Source organism: Phalacrocorax aristotelis, chromosome 3 (genome assembly GCF_949628215.1).
Source record: "Phalacrocorax aristotelis chromosome 3, bGulAri2.1, whole genome shotgun sequence".
Lineage (NCBI taxonomy): Eukaryota > Metazoa > Chordata > Aves > Suliformes > Phalacrocoracidae > Phalacrocorax > Phalacrocorax aristotelis.
This window is the reverse complement of record NC_134278.1, coordinates 51,756,400-51,774,858: the sequence shown is the minus strand read 5'-3', so window position 1 is coordinate 51,774,858 and position 18,459 is coordinate 51,756,400. Positions and strand designations below refer to the sequence as shown.

At 39.1% G+C, this 18,459-nt stretch overlaps 1 protein-coding gene across 1 annotated transcript in view; it reads left to right on the top strand.

The window, feature by feature from the left end:
* The window catches only part of CDK19 (cyclin dependent kinase 19), a 136,208-nt gene that overhangs the window by 99,640 nt on the left and 18,109 nt on the right, over positions 1-18,459 (top strand). The window contains exons 7-9 of the mRNA XM_075087448.1: positions 16,588-16,731; positions 16,987-17,056; positions 18,261-18,333. Coding sequence (XP_074943549.1) covers positions 16,588-16,731; positions 16,987-17,056; positions 18,261-18,333 — 287 coding nt within the window. The remainder of the gene's footprint in view (positions 1-16,587; positions 16,732-16,986; positions 17,057-18,260; positions 18,334-18,459) is intronic.

Here is an 18,459-nt window from a genome sequence, read left to right as displayed (position 1 = left end):
ATACCACTGTAAAAAGCCTGGCTCCATTGTCTTGGTCAGCTCTCTGTAGTTACTGGGGAGGCTGCTCATAGGTTCCTCTTCAATCTCGTCATGACTGTGTCCCTCAGCCTCCCCTCCCAGAGCAGGTTTGCCAGCCTCTGACCATGGTGGTGGCTCTCCACTGAACTTGCTCCAGGTTGTCAAAGTCTGTCTTGTATTCAGGTCCCCAGAGTGCCTCAGATGTGGTCCCGCAAGTGCTAAGTAAAGGGGAATAATCACTTCTCTGCCTCTGCTGGCTGTGCTGCTGTTGATACAGCCAATACATCCTATTGATGCTGTTAGTTCATCACTACCAGGGTACACTGCTGGCTCATGTTTCACCTGATGTCTACTGGAAACCCCACATGCTTTTCTGCAGAAATGTTCACCAGCCAGTCAGTCCCCCACCTGAACCACTGCAGGGGGTTAGTCCATCATGAGTGCTGGACTTCGTATTTGTCCTTGTTGAATTTCATGAGTTTCCTGTGGCCCATTCCTCCTACCCTTCTAGTTCCCTCTGAATGGCAGCTCTACCCTCAAGTGTATCAACTGTTCCCCCAGTTTTCCTTCATCCACAACCTGATGGGGGGATGTTCCAGCTCCTCTTCCTTGGCATTGGTAAAGATACTAACCTAAATAGGTCTCATAGGCCTCTGGGGTACTTCACTTGTAATCAGCCTCCAGGCTGGAATATAAACCGTTAACCACCATCCTCAGACCCTGATGATGTAGCTAGTTTTTCCTGAAGCCCAGAGCCTGTGTTCTGCCACTTGCCTTCACTACTCCACTATTTCATGGTTGTTACAGCCAAGGCTGCCATTATATCCCCAGCCAGTTCTTCCTTCTTCCTGAGCAGCAGATCTGAAAGACGACCCATGTAGTATCTGTATGAAGAAATTTACCCCAACGTTCTCCAGGAACTTTTGCAGGGTCCCTGAGGTGACTTTATTCTCCATGATGCTACCGAGTCTGTTCACCTCCTCTCACAGCTCCTTTCGCTGGTGACTCAGTGCCCCAGCCTGTGTGTATCTCACTGTGAAGCCAGTGTCACCCTGTAGCCAGAGTCCTGCGTGCCAGCACCCTCTCTCCTCTGGAGCTCTGTCTTGGCTGAGGCCTCTGGTTCCCCAGGGTATCTTCTCCAGTGGGTGCCTGGGGGGTAGAGCCTTGTAGTGCCTCCCACCCTGCTCCCCTCCATGGTTGTGGCACAATCCCATGTTGTCTGAAGCAGACTGTTAGGGCTTCCTTTGCATTTGCCACTATGCAAACTGGGATGCTGACTTCTAAAGTGTCTGTTTGCTGTACCCTGTAGTGGGTGAAAACAGCTACCAGAAGTGTTTAAAGAAAATGCCAACAGGATTACCTTAAACGCCTCTAAGTTAGATGCTTAAACTTCCCTACGTTGATTTTGTGAAACACAGATGTGAGTGGACCAGATTACTGGGTGACTTGTGTGCGTGGTACTGGGAAGTTACCTTAAGTGACAGTTACCTATTTTTGATAGATAGCATATTGTTTGCAGATTTAGGTGAATGATATGGACCATTATCTCAGGATATCTCTTTGAAGAATGAGTTAGTATAATGCCGTTGGTGTTTTAAATTATGTCATAAATTACTTGGTTCTTGCCCTGAGGGATCTGTAGTCTGCACTAAAACACTGACAAGGAGTCCCTATGAAACTTTAGAGGATGATGCTGCTTCAGAGAGATCTGGTTTTGCTAGTAGTTTATTATTTCTGAGGCTTTTATTTCTTGTATCAGAGCCGCACCAGTGAATCCCCAGGAGGGGTGTGAGTGGGTCATATAGTACCTGGTGTGCAGTGTGAACGCTGAGGGCACTCAAAACAGTTTGGGGAGCAAAGTGAAAAATATGGAAATGAAAACAAGGAAAGTTTCAAGGTGAGATTTGTAGGCTGACTGAAGGATTAGAGGAGCATGTGACTGAAAAGAAAAGAATAAAAGTACCTGGAGGTGATCTATGTGCAGCTTTAAGGCAAAGGGAAGACGTGGGTAACAAAATGACAGCAGTGATGTTTAAGCAGTTTATGAGTCCAAACTTGTGTTTTGCTTCTAGCATTATGTGCACTTAAAAAAAAGGCAATCTTAATGAGCTAAGCACACTAGTGAGAGTTTAACTTGAATGCTAATGTTTTTGGCAAAGGATGCAACTATTAAAGCTCTCTCTTAAATCTCTATGCAAGAAATACATTTTTAACCTCTTCTAATATTACCTAATTCTCAGGAGCCCTAATATATCGCTTTTAGTAATAACTCATAAATTATATAAGATTCTCATTTAACTGCTCTTCAGTTGGAAATAATAATTTAGAAGAAAGGTGATTAGGTAGCAATTTATGAAAAAGGAAATGACAGGCTATTTGGTATAGCTGCGTATTTTCCATAGCTATTTTCTTATGCCTTTTATATAATATACAATTTTGTATAATTGGTAAATATCAGTAAAATCAGATTAAAAGCAATGTCATGCCAGCTTTAGTCTGTTCTCTTCCCATTTTATCACTGTGAGAAATATTTTTGTTTCAATTTGCTAGGAGTGCACTGTCGTCAGTTCTTTGCTGCAACACACTGAACATTGTCCAACAGTTGCTACATAATTCAGATGTTTGCTTAGGTTTTTACTGTGGCTTAGTCTTGATTTTATTTTACTTTAAATATATTTTCTGTATTCCATATGTAATACTCTCTTCCTTATCTTCACATATAATGTTAATTATTATTCATAATATCCTGGACACTGTCTACTATAGTGTCCTGTTTGGTTTCGTTCTTGTAATAAAGCCTTTATGGATTCTTGCTTGCATGTAAATACTTCTCATAGATGATCAAAGAATGAAATTAGAATTTTACTTTTGTCTCACTCAGGATTTTTGTATCTGTTTTCTGGACCTGATCTTAGTTATATTTTGTGGGTTTACCTTTGGGGAAATATTGGACTAAATACAGTCTGTTTAGAAAAACTCTATATTACACAAAACAGTATATACACACGTTTCATTATTTTAGAGGTAATTTTTCAGCGCCACTTTCCCCTTTATTTAATTCATTCCTTCACAGTAATGAAATATTCTACTTTTCATTTATTTGCTTGCAGAACAAGTAGTTTTCATCATGTATATAACATGCTTTAAGGAGATGCAGGAGTCAAGAAAATACTGTTGCTGAAAAACAGAAATAGCTTTTGCATTCTGCATGGTAAAAGGACAGTAAAAAGCCTGTGTTAGGGTTTCACGGGGAATAATATTTAGTTTCCTGAACTGTGAACATTTATAATCTAAGCTCTACTTGTAAATAAAGTTTCTTATATAATCTGCTACCATAGTTACAAGCAACTAATTTACTAGATGAATACAAATTGGGAAAACGGTGTTGTAGAAGCCAAAGGTCACTTTCTGTTCTGTTACCACAATATAAATTTGTACTAAATTTATTGTAGCCTGTGGAAGTCGGTCTGCATTTCCAGCACCATAATTTAAAAGCAGAATCTGTTCCCATGTGTTCATCGGATCCTAATGCTCTGGCAAAGAAGTAAAATATGCAAATAAAAGTAACTTGAACAAGCTTTGGGAAAAGCCAAGTAACTGTGAAAATGTAAAATGCTCGTGATCATGGAAACGTTAATAAAATTACTGAACTTTTAGAAGCTCTCCAGCACAACAGAAAATGCCTTTATACTCAAAATACTAAAGAAACAACGTTGAAGTAAGTGGCAAGGTACAGTGTTCCTTTCATGGATGGGCAAAGACTTCTACACTATAATTTTAAGGAAAATAAAGGAAATGACTGTGGCAAAATGAGGGAAAAGGTGAGCTGGAGCTGGCTTTCAGCTTGAAAGGAGAAATTAGTCAGATTTTTTTTCACTCTGGGAACATCAAAACAGTAAAGAATGTTTTAGTAAGTAAAGTAAGTAGTAAGAATTCTTTTTCATCTTCGGTTTTTAAGAAAGCATGTGGCAGTCTCTACTATGATTCATTCTGGGGCATCTTACAGCATTAATGTCAAGGAAGTAGCATAATTAAGACTTGTTTTTTATCAAGTTGCAGCTTGTATAGTTAGCAGTGCTATCAAACAAGAGCATGTTATCTTATTTCTCTTTAGCACTTGCCTTAATTAAAGAAATAGTATATTTGATAAATGGCATCGGATGGCTTATCGTATTTCAGATGGTCTGGATTTTGTTGACAAAAGAGGACTCCAGAGCGATCATTCAACCACCCCAGAAGCAAGGCTAAGACGCTGTCTCGCGCCGAAAAAGGATGGGATTATTTATTGTGAAAAAATAAAGCTGAGAACCCAAGAAACCTCTATTGCTTAGTTACCTTTCCTCATTTGTCTAGATTATAAGTCAGCAGGAATGTCAGAAATGGCCATGTGGCAACTGCATTTACCAGCCCGAACAAGATTTAGGTATAGAGAAACTGTAATTTAAAGCTTGGGCAGTGCATTGTCACCTCATTCCATATCCAGACTAACATATGGTTATGGAAGCTGGAAACGTGTGAAAGGTATAAGCAGATATCAAAATGCCTTTGAAAGCAAATGTCACGGGAAAATATTAGGTGTATCAAAGGGAATGAATTTATAATGAATGCTGGGATCCGTCAGCATTTCAACAACTTCATTTGACTTTATGCAGGAAAAAAGGAGAGGGAAGTATCTGGGGTATATTATGTAGGATTTAGGATGGAAATATGTGCATATGTGTTCCATATTGCCTATGCAGCGAGTCCCACACATTCTGAGTGCATCAGATGTCCTTACTGTACGCGCACAGATTGTTGGCACGCTGGCCAGGCTGTGGGGCCTCTGGAAATCTTGGACTAATGCCTAAAGCTCTTCTGGTCTCTTGTTCCAGGAGAGTTGAGGGGAAGGAGGAGAAATAAGACCTATCTGGAAAATCTGGTAAACTAGACGTTACAAATGGGCCTGACCAGAAGATTGAAAAGTCCTTAGGAAAAATGCACAGGGGAGGTTCCCCACCTGTGGTCTGTGGAGCCATGGGAGTATGGGGACTGCTTTTAAATATCCATCAGAGGTAGTTAAGAAAAGCAAATCTAGTCAGTCAGCTTCTGTTTGCTGCATAGGGATCCACTTCCTGATTGTTAGAGATTTTGATTTGAGGGGAAGGGGCTGTGGAAAAACTAGAAAAGTAGAGAAGTTTGGAAAATATTAATTTATGCGCTCTGAAAAGAAAAACTCAGGCTGCACCAGGAAGGGAGCCTTGTTCATGCCCTGGGCAATGTTATATGACATGGGAAGTAATTGGAATCAGACGATATTTTGTGGTAAACTTATTTTGGCATGTGGCAAGCTTTCTTCATTTTCATTATCGCAGTTGTTCTCATGCTTTCTCTGAGAGGCAAAATATTTTAATACCAAAGATTAATTGTTGCTCTCTTATCTAGTTATTGCAGGTGCTGGATGATATACTGCTGTTTTTTCCTCTTGCTTGACAGTGATCTCTAAAATACTATACAAATATCTTTCTTTTTTTTTTTTTTTTTAAAAAGGCATTTGCTACCTCCACAATCTTATCACTGCAATCACCTAAGAAATGTAAAGTTTTATAAAGGATTATTAGGTCACTTAAATAAAACAATTTAAAACTACTTTAATTAGTCTTTTGGGAAACAGCAACTCCAGGAATATTGTCCACAGGGTTGTTATACACTTTAAAACATTAACTGTTTTGAGATTTAGCATACTAGTTCCTGCCTTCTCCAAACAGCTCTGTTGCTCTTGCTTCTCAAATATGCTGATGACTGGAAATTAGCTAGTAAAGCTGGTGGCCGTTGTCAACTCTGAAGAGTCTGAGAGGTATGTTGGAGTGTGTGTTAGCTTAATAGTAAGGAAAATGAGAACAGTGCAGTTGGTCAGACCTGTATCTGCTGTTATAAAACCAATGGAGGTACTCTAAAGTGGGGCAGACAGTAAAGTTTTGTCTCTTAGAACATTAAGCTGGGTCTCAGGAGACTTGGATTTAAGTAATGGTTCAGTCCCAAGTGTTGTATGTAGTTTACAGCATGTCATTTAATCCATCCTATGTGGTGTTTCATTGTCTATAAAGTGGGTATCCTCTTAATGGTATCGTCCTGAAGATAAAATCATCTAGTAATAATAGGGAGCTCCAGCACAAGTGTGTTATGAATTATTTTTGTTACCTCAGTGTATGGATTAATTTGTCTGAAAACCTGGGATGTCACTTAGCATCTGCAGTTAGCTTAAGAAATATACACATTCTGGACATTAAAAAGGAAAAGGAAAACGAAAACAAAACTGCTGAATCTTCAGTCACAACTAGAATCTGCTAATAGTCCTGATTTAGATTGCTCTGTAAATTAACCCGGAAACTTCCACTCATGGTCACCAAATACTTTTTCATATGTTCGTGATTCTCTCCTCTTGGAAAACATATGAAGAGAACAACCAGGTGGTTTTGCCTGTTTATTCAATATTTTGGCACATTTGCTGTTGTGTGATTACTATGACTTAACTGTACATGGATTATTTTAGAGCAGGAAAATTAAAATAACATAAAAATACTCAGAAGACAGAATATCCTCTGTAGTAACAGCTTTGTGATTAAAAGCCACTTTGAACAAGAAGTGCCTTCAAAAATCTGTCTCTGCTTAGCTCCCATGTACATCAAAAATCGTCAATGATTTGTGGGCCAAAAAACCCCTCCCTGCTGGTGGTAGTCTCAGTTCCATGTCTTTTTCCTTCTAATTATTTTTCACTCAGAGTACCAGTTTCATGTTCTTCCCAGCTGTTAACAACTATAGGGCCTCTTACATCAGCAAGCTTTGTCTTCGCAAGTATCTCACTGATTTTGCCCTTTACCAGGCAGATGAGCTTTGCAGCAGCAGCAGCAGAATTGATTCTCTAACCTCCCTGAGCAACCTATGCGGTGAGCTCAGTTAAAAAAAAAATATTTAGGGAAATAAGGCAGGAGTTCTTGCAACATCTGTCATAGCCCAGAACAAATAATGGATCCTAACTCCTAACGTGGAAATGGAACATGAATGATGACCGGAGAAAGCAAGACTCAGCATTTCACAGAATCACAGGTTGGAAGGGACCTCAGGGAACCTTTCTAGGAAGAGCACAGTCTAGACAAGATGGCCCAGCACCCTGTCCAGACAGCTCTTTCAAGTGTCCAATGTGGCCGAGTCAACCACTTACCTGGGGAGATTATTCCAATGGCTGACTGTCCTCACTGTGAAAACTTTTCCTCTCTTGTCCAATCGGAATCTCCCGAGGAGCAACTTGTATCTATTCCCCCTTGTCCTCTTCGTGTGACTCCATGTAAAAAGGGAGTCTCCATCTTCTTTGTAGCTGCCCCTTAAGTACTGGTACACGGTGATGAGATCCCCTCTGAGCCTCCTTTTCTCAAGGCTGAACAAACCCAATTCTCCCAGCCTATCCTCATATGGCAGCTTCCCAGTCCTTTGATCATCTTGGTGGCCCTTCTCTGGAGCCCTCCCAGCCTGTCCACAGCCTTTTTGTATAGGGGGGACCAGAACTGTACACAGTACTCCAGGTGTGGCCTGACAAGCTCTGAGTAGAGTGGGATGATGACTTCTTTATCTCTGCTGGTGATGCACTTTTTGATGCAGCCCAGCATCCTGTTGGCCTTCTTGGCTGCAGCAGCACACTGTTCACTCATGTTGAGCTTCCTGTCCACCAGGACCCCCAGGTCCCTTTCCACAGAGCTGCTCTCCAGCCAGGCGGATCCCAGTCTGTGCTGCACTCCCAGATTATGTTTTCTCAGGTGCACTTGTCCTTGTTGAACTTCATAAGGTTCTTGCTGGCCCACTCTTCCAGCCTATCCAGATCTCCCTGCAGAGCAGCTCTCCCTTCTGGAGTGTCTACTTCCCCACTCAACTTGGTGTCGTCCTAACCTTTGGAGAAGGTTAGGAGATCATTTTCCCCACGTTCTGATCACACTCAATTCCATTCTGTGTATGTCAGTTGGGATATATTGTGATTTTTGGGGATATACTGCAAATGCATTGTTCCTTTTATTATATGAGCAGGGGAATGGTTTGGTGCAGAGTTGAACTTGCATCTTAGAGATGTTTGATTTGGCGTTATTTTTTTAAGGCTTCCTTTACAAAGCAATGGATTAAAGACTGATTTAATTCTGAAATGAAACATGAGGTTGCCATTCAAAGATCCAAAAGGTGCTCTGTTATAAAACCTGGTTCCATAAACACTTTACCCTAGCTAACTAGTGCAGTAATGAAGGCTTTTAGTGTATTCTATTTACTACCATATCACAAACGTTCACTCACAGAAGTTGGTTTTGGTTCAAAACCAAGTACCTACTATCATAACAAGGTGCATGTGTCTTGTGGAGAGGAATTTTTTTTAGATAATCCAACAGTTTGATCTTCAGGCACAATTATTTCAGCAATATCAGCTGAAGCTTTCAACACTCCAGCACTGATTCAGTAGAATGACTTGTTCTCAAGACAGGTGGGATTGCCTCACAAGTAGATTTCTTGGCAATAGCTGTGACTGACAGCAGAATTACATTTCACGGCAGTTTATTTTGTTGCCTATCCAATAGATTTGTTTATAATTATGTAGGAGTTATTCTCTGTGCCTTATGAGAAATAGCTGTAAGGCTGAACCCCTTAGTAACAGAAATGTTTAGCTACTGCAAAGCACTCCATTTAGATGGACAAATAAACCTCTCCATGCTAAGAGGCAAGATCTCTTCGTGTGCATTCCTCTCTGTTGACTGAAATAAGGTAGGCATCAATACCTTTTAGGAAGTCCCAGGAAAGACTGTCTGACTTGTGAATTGGAACAGGCCAGGAAAGTACTCTTCACACATGTTCCTTGTTATAACTTCATCTACCAGATAGCAGGCCTTTTGCTCACCTTATGCTAGCTCTGAAAGTGTTGACATGTTGGACCTAGTAAAAAGTTGTAATTTTTAGTTAATGACAGACAAGCCAAGTGAGAGCACACAACAGATTACAAACTCATCGTCCCTTGTCATTTAGCATGGAGTTAACCTCCAAAGACCTCCGTTGTGTGCAGAAAAGCTGTTTTGTTAAAATATTCTGCATTTAATTAGGGAAATAAGTTTATTTCCCTTTCAGAGAATACGTACTGCTCACTTCTCATTTGCTACAGTTCAGAGGAGCACAGAAAATGGCAACAATTCTCTAACATCCTGTGCTATTTGTTTAATATAGATTGTACCATATTGGACACTTACCTGCAGTGATGGAATAAGATGGGGGGAAAAAAATGGGAGGAGGGGGAAATTAATGATAAAGCAGCATAAATAGTAATTGGGAGTTCCTGGCTTTCCAGTCCTATGATTATATGATACTGTCAATCATTCTTTTTACATGATAAAGTGAAAATGCAAAGCTGTGGATGTTCCCTGAAAAGCTTTTTAAATACTGTTTTACCAAACAGCAACATATCTTGCCTGTTCTTAGTTCTTTCATCATTACATGAGGAAATGGCAACAGTTTCTGTATTAGATGTGCCTGATACTTTGCAGTATAAAAGAGGCTTGTGACCTTTGCAATGAGAAGCTTTCATACTTCCTTTACTTGCTGCATTTGTTTGATATGTGGTAGGGGGAAGTAGCCCTGAGGCTACAAAGCTGCCTTTTGTGTCACCCATTACATTCCTTGTGCTTTTGATGAGTTGTCACTGAAAGAACATTCTTCTTTTTACTTTTGTTGCTGTGAAAAGCTTTGGCAGCCCACCAGAGTACCTCTTGGACCCTCTTAGGTATAAGCACTGCTGTCGCTGGAACAAAAGTAGAAGTATGTTTTTTACTACATCTTGGAGATACTGGAGTTGGCATAAAAATAATAGTCCTCTGCCGTCTCTGACGCATCTGAAGGCTTAGGATTAGGGAGAACAGGAGGCTGTAACACACTGTCCTTGCCAGAACTCGGCACTTGTCCCAGTGACCTAATTCTCTGCCCTGAAGTGACATCACCTGAGGCTAGAGCTCACCCCGGTTTATAGAAGAACTGAGAGAAGAAACAAGATGGAACCATCACCCTATTCTGCATTCATGCAACCATTACTCTGTTCTGTCTCTCAAGGATGTTAGCCTGCTCTACTGCTAGCTAATGTAGTTAATCTCTAGTTTATACAGTAGTAGCCTTGGAAGACTGAACAGTTAAAGAACTGTTGATGAAAAATGTGGTATATAGGATTGGGGGGGGCGGGGGGAGGAGTATTTGGGAAGATCGGCACTGAAAATCTGTGCAATAGTGGTATCATATTGGTAAAAGTTTAGTTCTCAAGCTACTAATGTTGATAAAAGTTCAGTTCTTGTGCTCTATGGTACCATTGTTGATAAGACTGCATTTCCCTGCCTTGAGGATTCCTGTCTTTTTCATTACATAGGCTGCACCAGGAGCATACAGGGCTGCATATAGAACCATAAACCTGGAATTTCCAAATTTTTGAATGTGAAAGTCTGTAAATGACAGATTTAAGTTCCTTAACAGGGTTTCTTTGTTTGCAGTTGTATTTTTGCTGCATGAGAGGACTACTTAGGGCCTCTGGTCCTATTGCCTAATCCCCATATTAAATCTATTGTACCTATGTTGTCAAGGTTACCACAGTAATTTAAGTCTAATGTTGCAAGTTAGTTAATGTATGTAATGCACAGTAGAAGTCTGAAATCATATGATCCAGGATCTTCATTTAATGCTGATATGATGAGGAATAGACATTTAAGTGGGGAAAATAAATATTTTGAAAAGGTAAATTAACTCTGTTTAGAGAGAGTGAAGAAATCCTGGCCCACTAAAGCCCTGTAGAAAATTACAGTTGATTTCGGTGAACTCAGAACTTCAGTCAAGATGCTTCAATATTTTTAAGGTGTAGTAATTGAAATAAATTAAATTCTTAGTATGAACATGAGAAAAGGGCAGCTTAGTTTAAAAGGCTAGGATGGAAGCATACAGGTAAAAAAAAGTGTGAGGATAATAGATTTCATGACTGATTTAAATTAACATGGTTTTGTCTTTAAAAGTTTTGAATTATCTTGGCACTGCATCATGGCACAGGAGAACACACGCTCTTGAAATAAAATATGGCTCTTAGATGCACATTTGACTGGCTGTGAGCGTCCTTCAGATTACTGAGAGGTATTTTTTTCTATCTGCAGAGCATTCGTCTTTGTGGCTTTACAGTATAAACTTCTGTTCTTCAGTCAAGTTCTGTTGGGATGCTGTTTGAAGATCAGTAAACATTGCCTAACTTACCAATGAGTGATAGCAAATTTCTGACCGTTAGCCCACTGACACCATTTTTTGCTTCCCCTTGAAAAGCCTGTCACATGTAAATGTTTGATCCCATTCTCAGTTCTTCATAGAAAGAGTCAAACTTAAAAGGCTAGTAACCACTTCATCCTTGACCTTCTCTTTTGCTGATTGAAGTTTAAATGAAGCATATAAAAATCGAGACCTTAACGTACAAAAGGAAGACCTTTCCCTTGTGTATGTGTATGATAGCAACAAGTATGTTCTAATCACCTTATCAGACCAAAGAAGTGGGAAATCTCCCTTTAGAGGTGTATTATTATTTTAAATATAATTTCTAGGCATTTAAATTCAGTGTAAAACTTAATAAACTTTTTCTATAGTAGCTTTATGCTCCTATGTCACTGTGTGTAAAGATTCCAGGTGAGTTTAGAATCTGCTGCTGTGCTCAGCGTAAGAGAAGCAAAATTTTCTTATAAAGAGGTTAGACCTTTTCATTAGACCGATTGATATACATTTGAAAAAATTAGACACGTGTTTGCTTGCACAGCCACCTTTTGGGTTTTAAGTCTGTTGGCGTATTTGTTGTCCTTGCCTTGATTTGCACCAGGGGAGGTTTAGATTGGATATTAGGAAAAATGTCTTCACTGAAAGGGTGGTCAGGCACTGGAACAGGCTGCCCAGGGAAGTGGTGGAGTCACCATCCCCAGAGGTATTTAAAAGATATTGTAGATGTGGTGCTTAGGGACATGATTTAGCGGCGGACTTGGCAGTATTAGGTTTACGGTTGGACTTAAAGGTCTTTTCCAATCTAAATGATTCTATGATTGGAAGATCTGGCAAATCTTACATAAACATTGTAGCTCTTTATGGGGGACCTGCATTGCCTTTTTTGGGGTAAGGCCATGCTAACTATATTTTGGTTATCCTGGTTGTTGCATTAGCCCTTGGTGGACCTAGAGAAACCGAATTCTGGTGCCCATCCGCTGTTTGCTTCCTTTACCAGCATTCAGATGTGTCCTAGGGTCTAGACTTTGTGTTCAAACCAAAACAAAAAAAGCAGGTTGGTTGAAGCTGCTAGGCTAAACCTACTAGTGATGAATTCCACAGATCAGTTGCAGCTAAATAGATGTTTTCACATTCTTAACTTACTTTCTTTAACAGAATCTTATTAAGCAATTATATGAGGCTAAGAGCTTGTTTATGTATTTTTCTTGGATATAGTTAAGAAGCATAAAATATTTTGTCTTGGACTCTTGTCCTGTCTTCAATGAAACATTGTAGTTAATATGCATGGGAAAAGATGTTTCATTTTGAGAATCAAGGCTATTGCTCAATAAATTGTCTTGCTGTTTTAAATTGTCATAATGTTCTTAAACAATGTTTCCAAAATATTGGAACAAATACAGAAGCGATATTATTGTGCCATAGAAAGGAAAGAATACTTGAGCATTTGTCTGCGTAATCAGCCCTATCATTGAAACAGCAATGTCAGCATCCTTTTGTACTTGCTTCTTGGCTACAGCACTAAAGTAGGGCGGGACATGCAGGATTTTCTTGGCTTTAGTAGCTGACCTATAAAGCTATTTGAGTCACAGGTTTAAAACTAGGACGTGGACAGCCATACAAATATTCTAATAATCTGTGCGCCCAGGCATATGTATGGAAAGTCTGTTTACCAACCACAAGTGTCCATCTTTAAAAGGCTAATTCTTCCTTTTATAGAATTATTATTTAATACTTGAGAAATATTGTTGCAGTGAAAGGACATTTCACTGGTGAATAGGTTTGAATGGGACCTGAGAAAGCTGTTCAGTGAGGAGTCTAGGGAAAGGAGTATGCTACAAAGGCCTTCACTCACACCCCTCTTTCCAGAGCGTTCAGGTTCAGTGTAACTTGGGAAAAGTGTCTGAAAGTCTTGGAGGGCAAAGTAAAAAAAAAAAAAAACCAAAAACAAACAAACGAACAAAAAAAACCAAACAAAAAACAACAACAACAACAAAAAACCAAACCACCCACAACAAGAAAACAAGCAGTAAGAACTTTTTACCATGGATCGTTCCTGAAACCTAATGATAGTAGAGGCGAGTGTAGGAAATGGAATCATCTTTATAGGAATGGATGTATTACTTTGGTACATTTATTAGGATCTTCCTGGGACATCGGGTGGGAAAACATTTAGTATCCAATGCAACCTTGTAGGACCTATATGGCCCTGTTTTCTGTGGTTCTGGTACATAACAAGTTAAAATGGATACTGTTTGTGGTTTGCCCCTTAGTTTTGGCAGTTGCTTTTAAACAGAAATTTAATTTGTAATGAAGTTGTTATCCAGCCTTATAAGAAGTTCCTATGTGCTAGAGGCAGATGTGCACTAGATTAATAATGCACCGTAGTTGAAAAGTACTTCTTATGTGTTTTAAGCTTTGTCCCTGTAAATGCCCACTTCTGACGGGTAGTACTTCTTATTTGGAGTAGACTTGGAATAGAAGTAATAATCATTAATCTTTTTTAGGGACCACAAACTGAAAACATATGAAAAGGCAGTGGATAGGGAAATTGCTAATTATTGACACATTTTCCCATAGTTAAATCCGAAGTTTGTATTTGGTTGATTAACATGAACAATATAGGAGATAAATACCTGTTAGGACTGCTTGTATTGATGAAGCTTTTAAACTTGCCAGAATTTAATGAGGTGTTCCTGCTAGAAAAATGCCACATGTGGTAAATAATTACTGTAAATTATGAATGTTATTAAAAAAAAGGGACTAGCCAAACTTAGCAGAAAACCATTAACTGTGAGAATGGTTTCAATATGTGCCAAGGATGTGTTTGAGATCAGGTTACATAAAAGTTAGATTCACGAAGGGAAGACCCTAACCTGCTTGAGCTGCATGGCTATAAGGCCTTTTCCAGCTGTTTAATCTTCACTTACGGAAATTAAAGCCTCAGGTTTTCTGTACTAAGTAGTTTGGGTTACTTTATATTAGTTCTTTGAAGCTGAAGGGTATCTGGCAAGAGACCTAAAGGGTTGAACCTCAGCACTATGAACTACTAGAGACTATAATGACTGATCAGAGCAAAAGTATTCTCATGCTTGACTTGTCCAGTAATGCCATCCCATAGAAAATAGAATACCAGCTTGGGATTTACCACTGTTTATTCAAATGTAACTTCCAGTTGGTAAATGTCTGTCTTTCTGAATTCTCAAAGGGTTTAAAACATGCTTTCTGTATTAATCACAGAGTTGGGAAGTGGAAATGCGTTGCCACAGTGGTTCTGCTCTCACACAGTTCATCTGATGAAGGAGGAACAGTTTTGAAGTTTGCTGTGTCACATCAGGGAGATTTCCTAGTTCAGCTTTGCTGTCAACAAGAATACTACATTTTTCTTCTTTAAAAGGAAAAGCTCAGTCTGAATAGAGCACTAATGAATAGAATAATAAGCAGTGGCCCAGCCCCTCCCTCACTACTGGATGGACAGTGAGCACTGCAGGAAGTCACGAAAACCAAGAGGGCTGCAACTCCTTTGGCCTCTAGATAAACCATCTCCAAAAGAATTTGCTATCTAGTATGAAAATGAGTGGATAGATACAGTTAAATGAAGATGCTATTCTTCAAATAATAAGTAATTTCCATTCTGGAGTAGATAATTTATGCCTACTACCCAGGCAGGAATTGTGATTAATATGCTGCATTAGCTGCTTGAGTAGATAAAATCTCAAGAGCTAAAGATCTTGTTTTCATGCAGATAAGACTAATAAGAAAATCAAAGGAAGATAAAACCTTGACAAAGTGATGTAATGCACAGAGCAAGTTGTACCCTGTCGAAACTGTAAAGTCTGAATGAAATGTTATCAGACTTTCCTGTTATGGAGGTAGGAAGAAAGGCTTATAAACTGGGGCACCCCAAGCTCCACACCTGTAACATGATGGAAGTGGAACCGACCTGTTTTGGCAAAGTGTGTGATGGTTCTTTTTTCCTTCCCTACATAGGAGAGCAGTGCTTTTTTTTCTTTCTTCGGGAGACCATGTGTGTCACAGGCAGCCTGGGCCAACCCCACCACTGACAGCTGGTGGAGTTTTGAGTCTCAGATTAGTTGCAACAAACAAGACACTTCTTTTGGTGTTCTCTTTAGTCTGAATGTAATAAATCAAACTCCAGTTAAGTAATTTTTTATCTCTGAGACCTATAAATTAGGGTAAATTATTTTCTATGTTTATGCTATTAAATTTTATAAAATCCAGAAGGTTTCCCAGGGTCATCTGGTTTAACCTCAAGCAAGTCTCCACACTCTTGTATTCAGCAATCTGTGCTCATTATTCATTTGATCTCAACATCTTTTTCCAGAGTCTTATCCCAGACACATATTTGTCAATGTAGCAAATCAATTTCTTTGCTGCTAGTAACCTTCTTCTCACTGACAAATTCACACTTTCATTTTAAGATGCATAATAAAGCATTCGGGTCATGCATAAGATGAGTGGTGATAGTAGTAACTAGAATGAATACATGTAATCTAGAAATTTCTTCTCCTGTAAATGAAACTAATGTTCTTGTCCATAATAGATTTAATTTTAAAAAGTATATTAATGAAAGATTTATGAAGTAGAGGTTGTTATTTTCTTTCATTAAAATGTCAGTATATCATGCTGTTGTTTTCTGTGTGTACATGAGATGTAGATGAGAGTTCCAGTATTGTTCCAGTGGGAGTCAGTTGTCAAGTAGGAAATTTTTTGTTGTTGTTTCCTTTAAAGTTCGGTAATCACTGTTCTACTCTTGATTAAAATTAGGATCTTGTTTCTCCATTTTAGCTAGCTTGCACTATTTGGCTCAAAATATGAGATATTAGTCTTTTCATTCTTAGTATTTATTTGGTTATCAATTACATGTTTGGAATTGTTCTGAAATAGGTGATAGAACTTTTATTTTAATGTATCTTTATGGGGGATTTATGGTTTGGTTTTGATAGTTGAATGCCCTTTAAGCTATGTTGTCAGCAAATGTTGTGTAGGTTTCTGTCATAACTGTGAATATTTTCAAGTACTGGACTGCCCATGTACAACTTGAAGGAGAATTTGGAGACTCCAGTTTTGACTGGAAAAAACTACATCTTCAGATTTCACCCCTTTGTATGTATTTTATTACAGGATTAATTTTAAAGTACTGCATGTAATTACACTGTGAGGCATTTTAGCTTACTGTGGTTATACAGGTTGTTGAGAAATTGTGCAGAAACAAAAAACAGAGTGATGAAGCACAGTAAATTTGCATTAATTATCCTCCTCCTTTCTTAGATATTTGGGCAATTGGCTGCATATTTGCTGAACTATTGACTTCGGAACCTATATTTCACTGTCGTCAGGAGGACATCAAAACAAGTAATCCTTTTCATCACGATCAGCTAGATCGTATTTTCAGTGTAATGGGATTCCCTGCAGGTAATTTATTTTCATTAAAACGTCAGACATAATGCTACCGAGTTGATTTTTTTTCTGAAGGAAATGACTAGTTGTTTGTATAGGTATGAAGAAGCTGTCAGTTTGATGAATTTGGAAATGCTGACAATTATGGAACAATAGCACTGGCCAGCAAACAGGAAGTCAAACAACTGCTGTAGTTATTTCTTCTCGTGCATTACTTAACCTACGCTTTCAGAATTGTAAATGCTTCTCCTTTTTCCCCCCCCACCAAAGATAAAGATTGGGAAGACATAAGGAAGATGCCAGAATATCCAACTCTTCAGAAAGATTTTAGGAGAACAACGTAAGTGATGACAACACAACAAAAGTTCAGTGAATGTAGCAGATAGGCAGAAATTAGCTCCTGTCCTCTGACTTTTGGGGGAGGGAATTTTGGAGTGTTTGGGCTCAAACACTGTGACACCTGTCCTGTTTGAATTAGCTGTTTTGCTTGAATGGTGTTTCCTCCCTCAACTGCTTGTTAAAAGCATCAACTGGGTGGCCCCCTTATTTCTCTAGAAAGGGTCGTCACAAGTGCCATTTATTCTATGGCAGGTACAGACAAATGAGCTTGCTTAAACCACTTGTGTTAGCTGTTCAAGATAACTTCATTCATTTTGTGTGAGAAAGTATAGGGAAGCACCTCCCTGGTCGTTTTGACCAGCAGATGTGTGGAGACAGTAAAGTAGTGAACAGAAGTTTGTATGGAAGGTAACATGTTCAATAGGTTGTGATGCAAAGCCTACCTGGGATCTGAGCATTTTCCACTTCTAGTGCTTCCTGGTGCTTTGGCTAAATTAGTCAAGTAGTTGTGATAGATCAGAGGGTGTAAGGAGCAACACAGACTCTGTTGCATGGCAGAGGGCATGGATTCAGGAGTTTTGGATTCTGTTTCCAGCTCTGCCATAGATCTGTTATGATGGCTTTAGACAAGATATGAAACTTATCTGTGCACAAACCTTCTTTCTTCTGAAAAAGGCTGTAGATAACCTCTGGATTTGTAGATTAAAGGCAAGGCGCAGGCCATACATATTTGAGACATTTTTGAGCTTGGGAGCTATAACAACTGTATGGTTTGCAGGTTGGGGTCAGGGAGACAGAACGGTAAACTAACTGCTCTGCCAAATTGCAACTGGAAACAACTTAATAGCTTAGCTGTTGTGCTGCTATGAACTGCTGTGCACTTTCTGTGGCAGAGTTGCTTTAGAAAACTAGAGTATAAACTTTAAGTTGAGTTTCTCTGCCGTACACCCATGTCAAAAGCTTATCCATATGCTATAAAAGTTGCATGTTCCATAGAAATAATCTGTATACAGTTGATACTACTCCTGTTAGTGAAGAGCACACTTTATGCGTGCAACTGCTGGATAAATATCTGACATGTTTTCTGGTAGCAGTTCTTTTTACCGTTTAAGGGCTGGTAAATGTTTTTGTGATCACTGGCTACAGTTCCATATTCTTAATGCTGTATTATTTCAGAGATGTCTTTTTTTAACTGTATTTTTCAGATATGCCAATAGTAGCCTCATAAAATACATGGAGAAACACAAAGTCAAGCCTGACAGCAAAGTTTTTCTTTTGGTAGGTACAACTTGAAAATCACTGTGATGATAGGAATGAAATGGATTTCTAATAGTAATACCTGTGTCTGTTCTTCTGTCTCATTCTAATGAATGCAAATGTTCAAGAAAGCTATTTATCACAAAC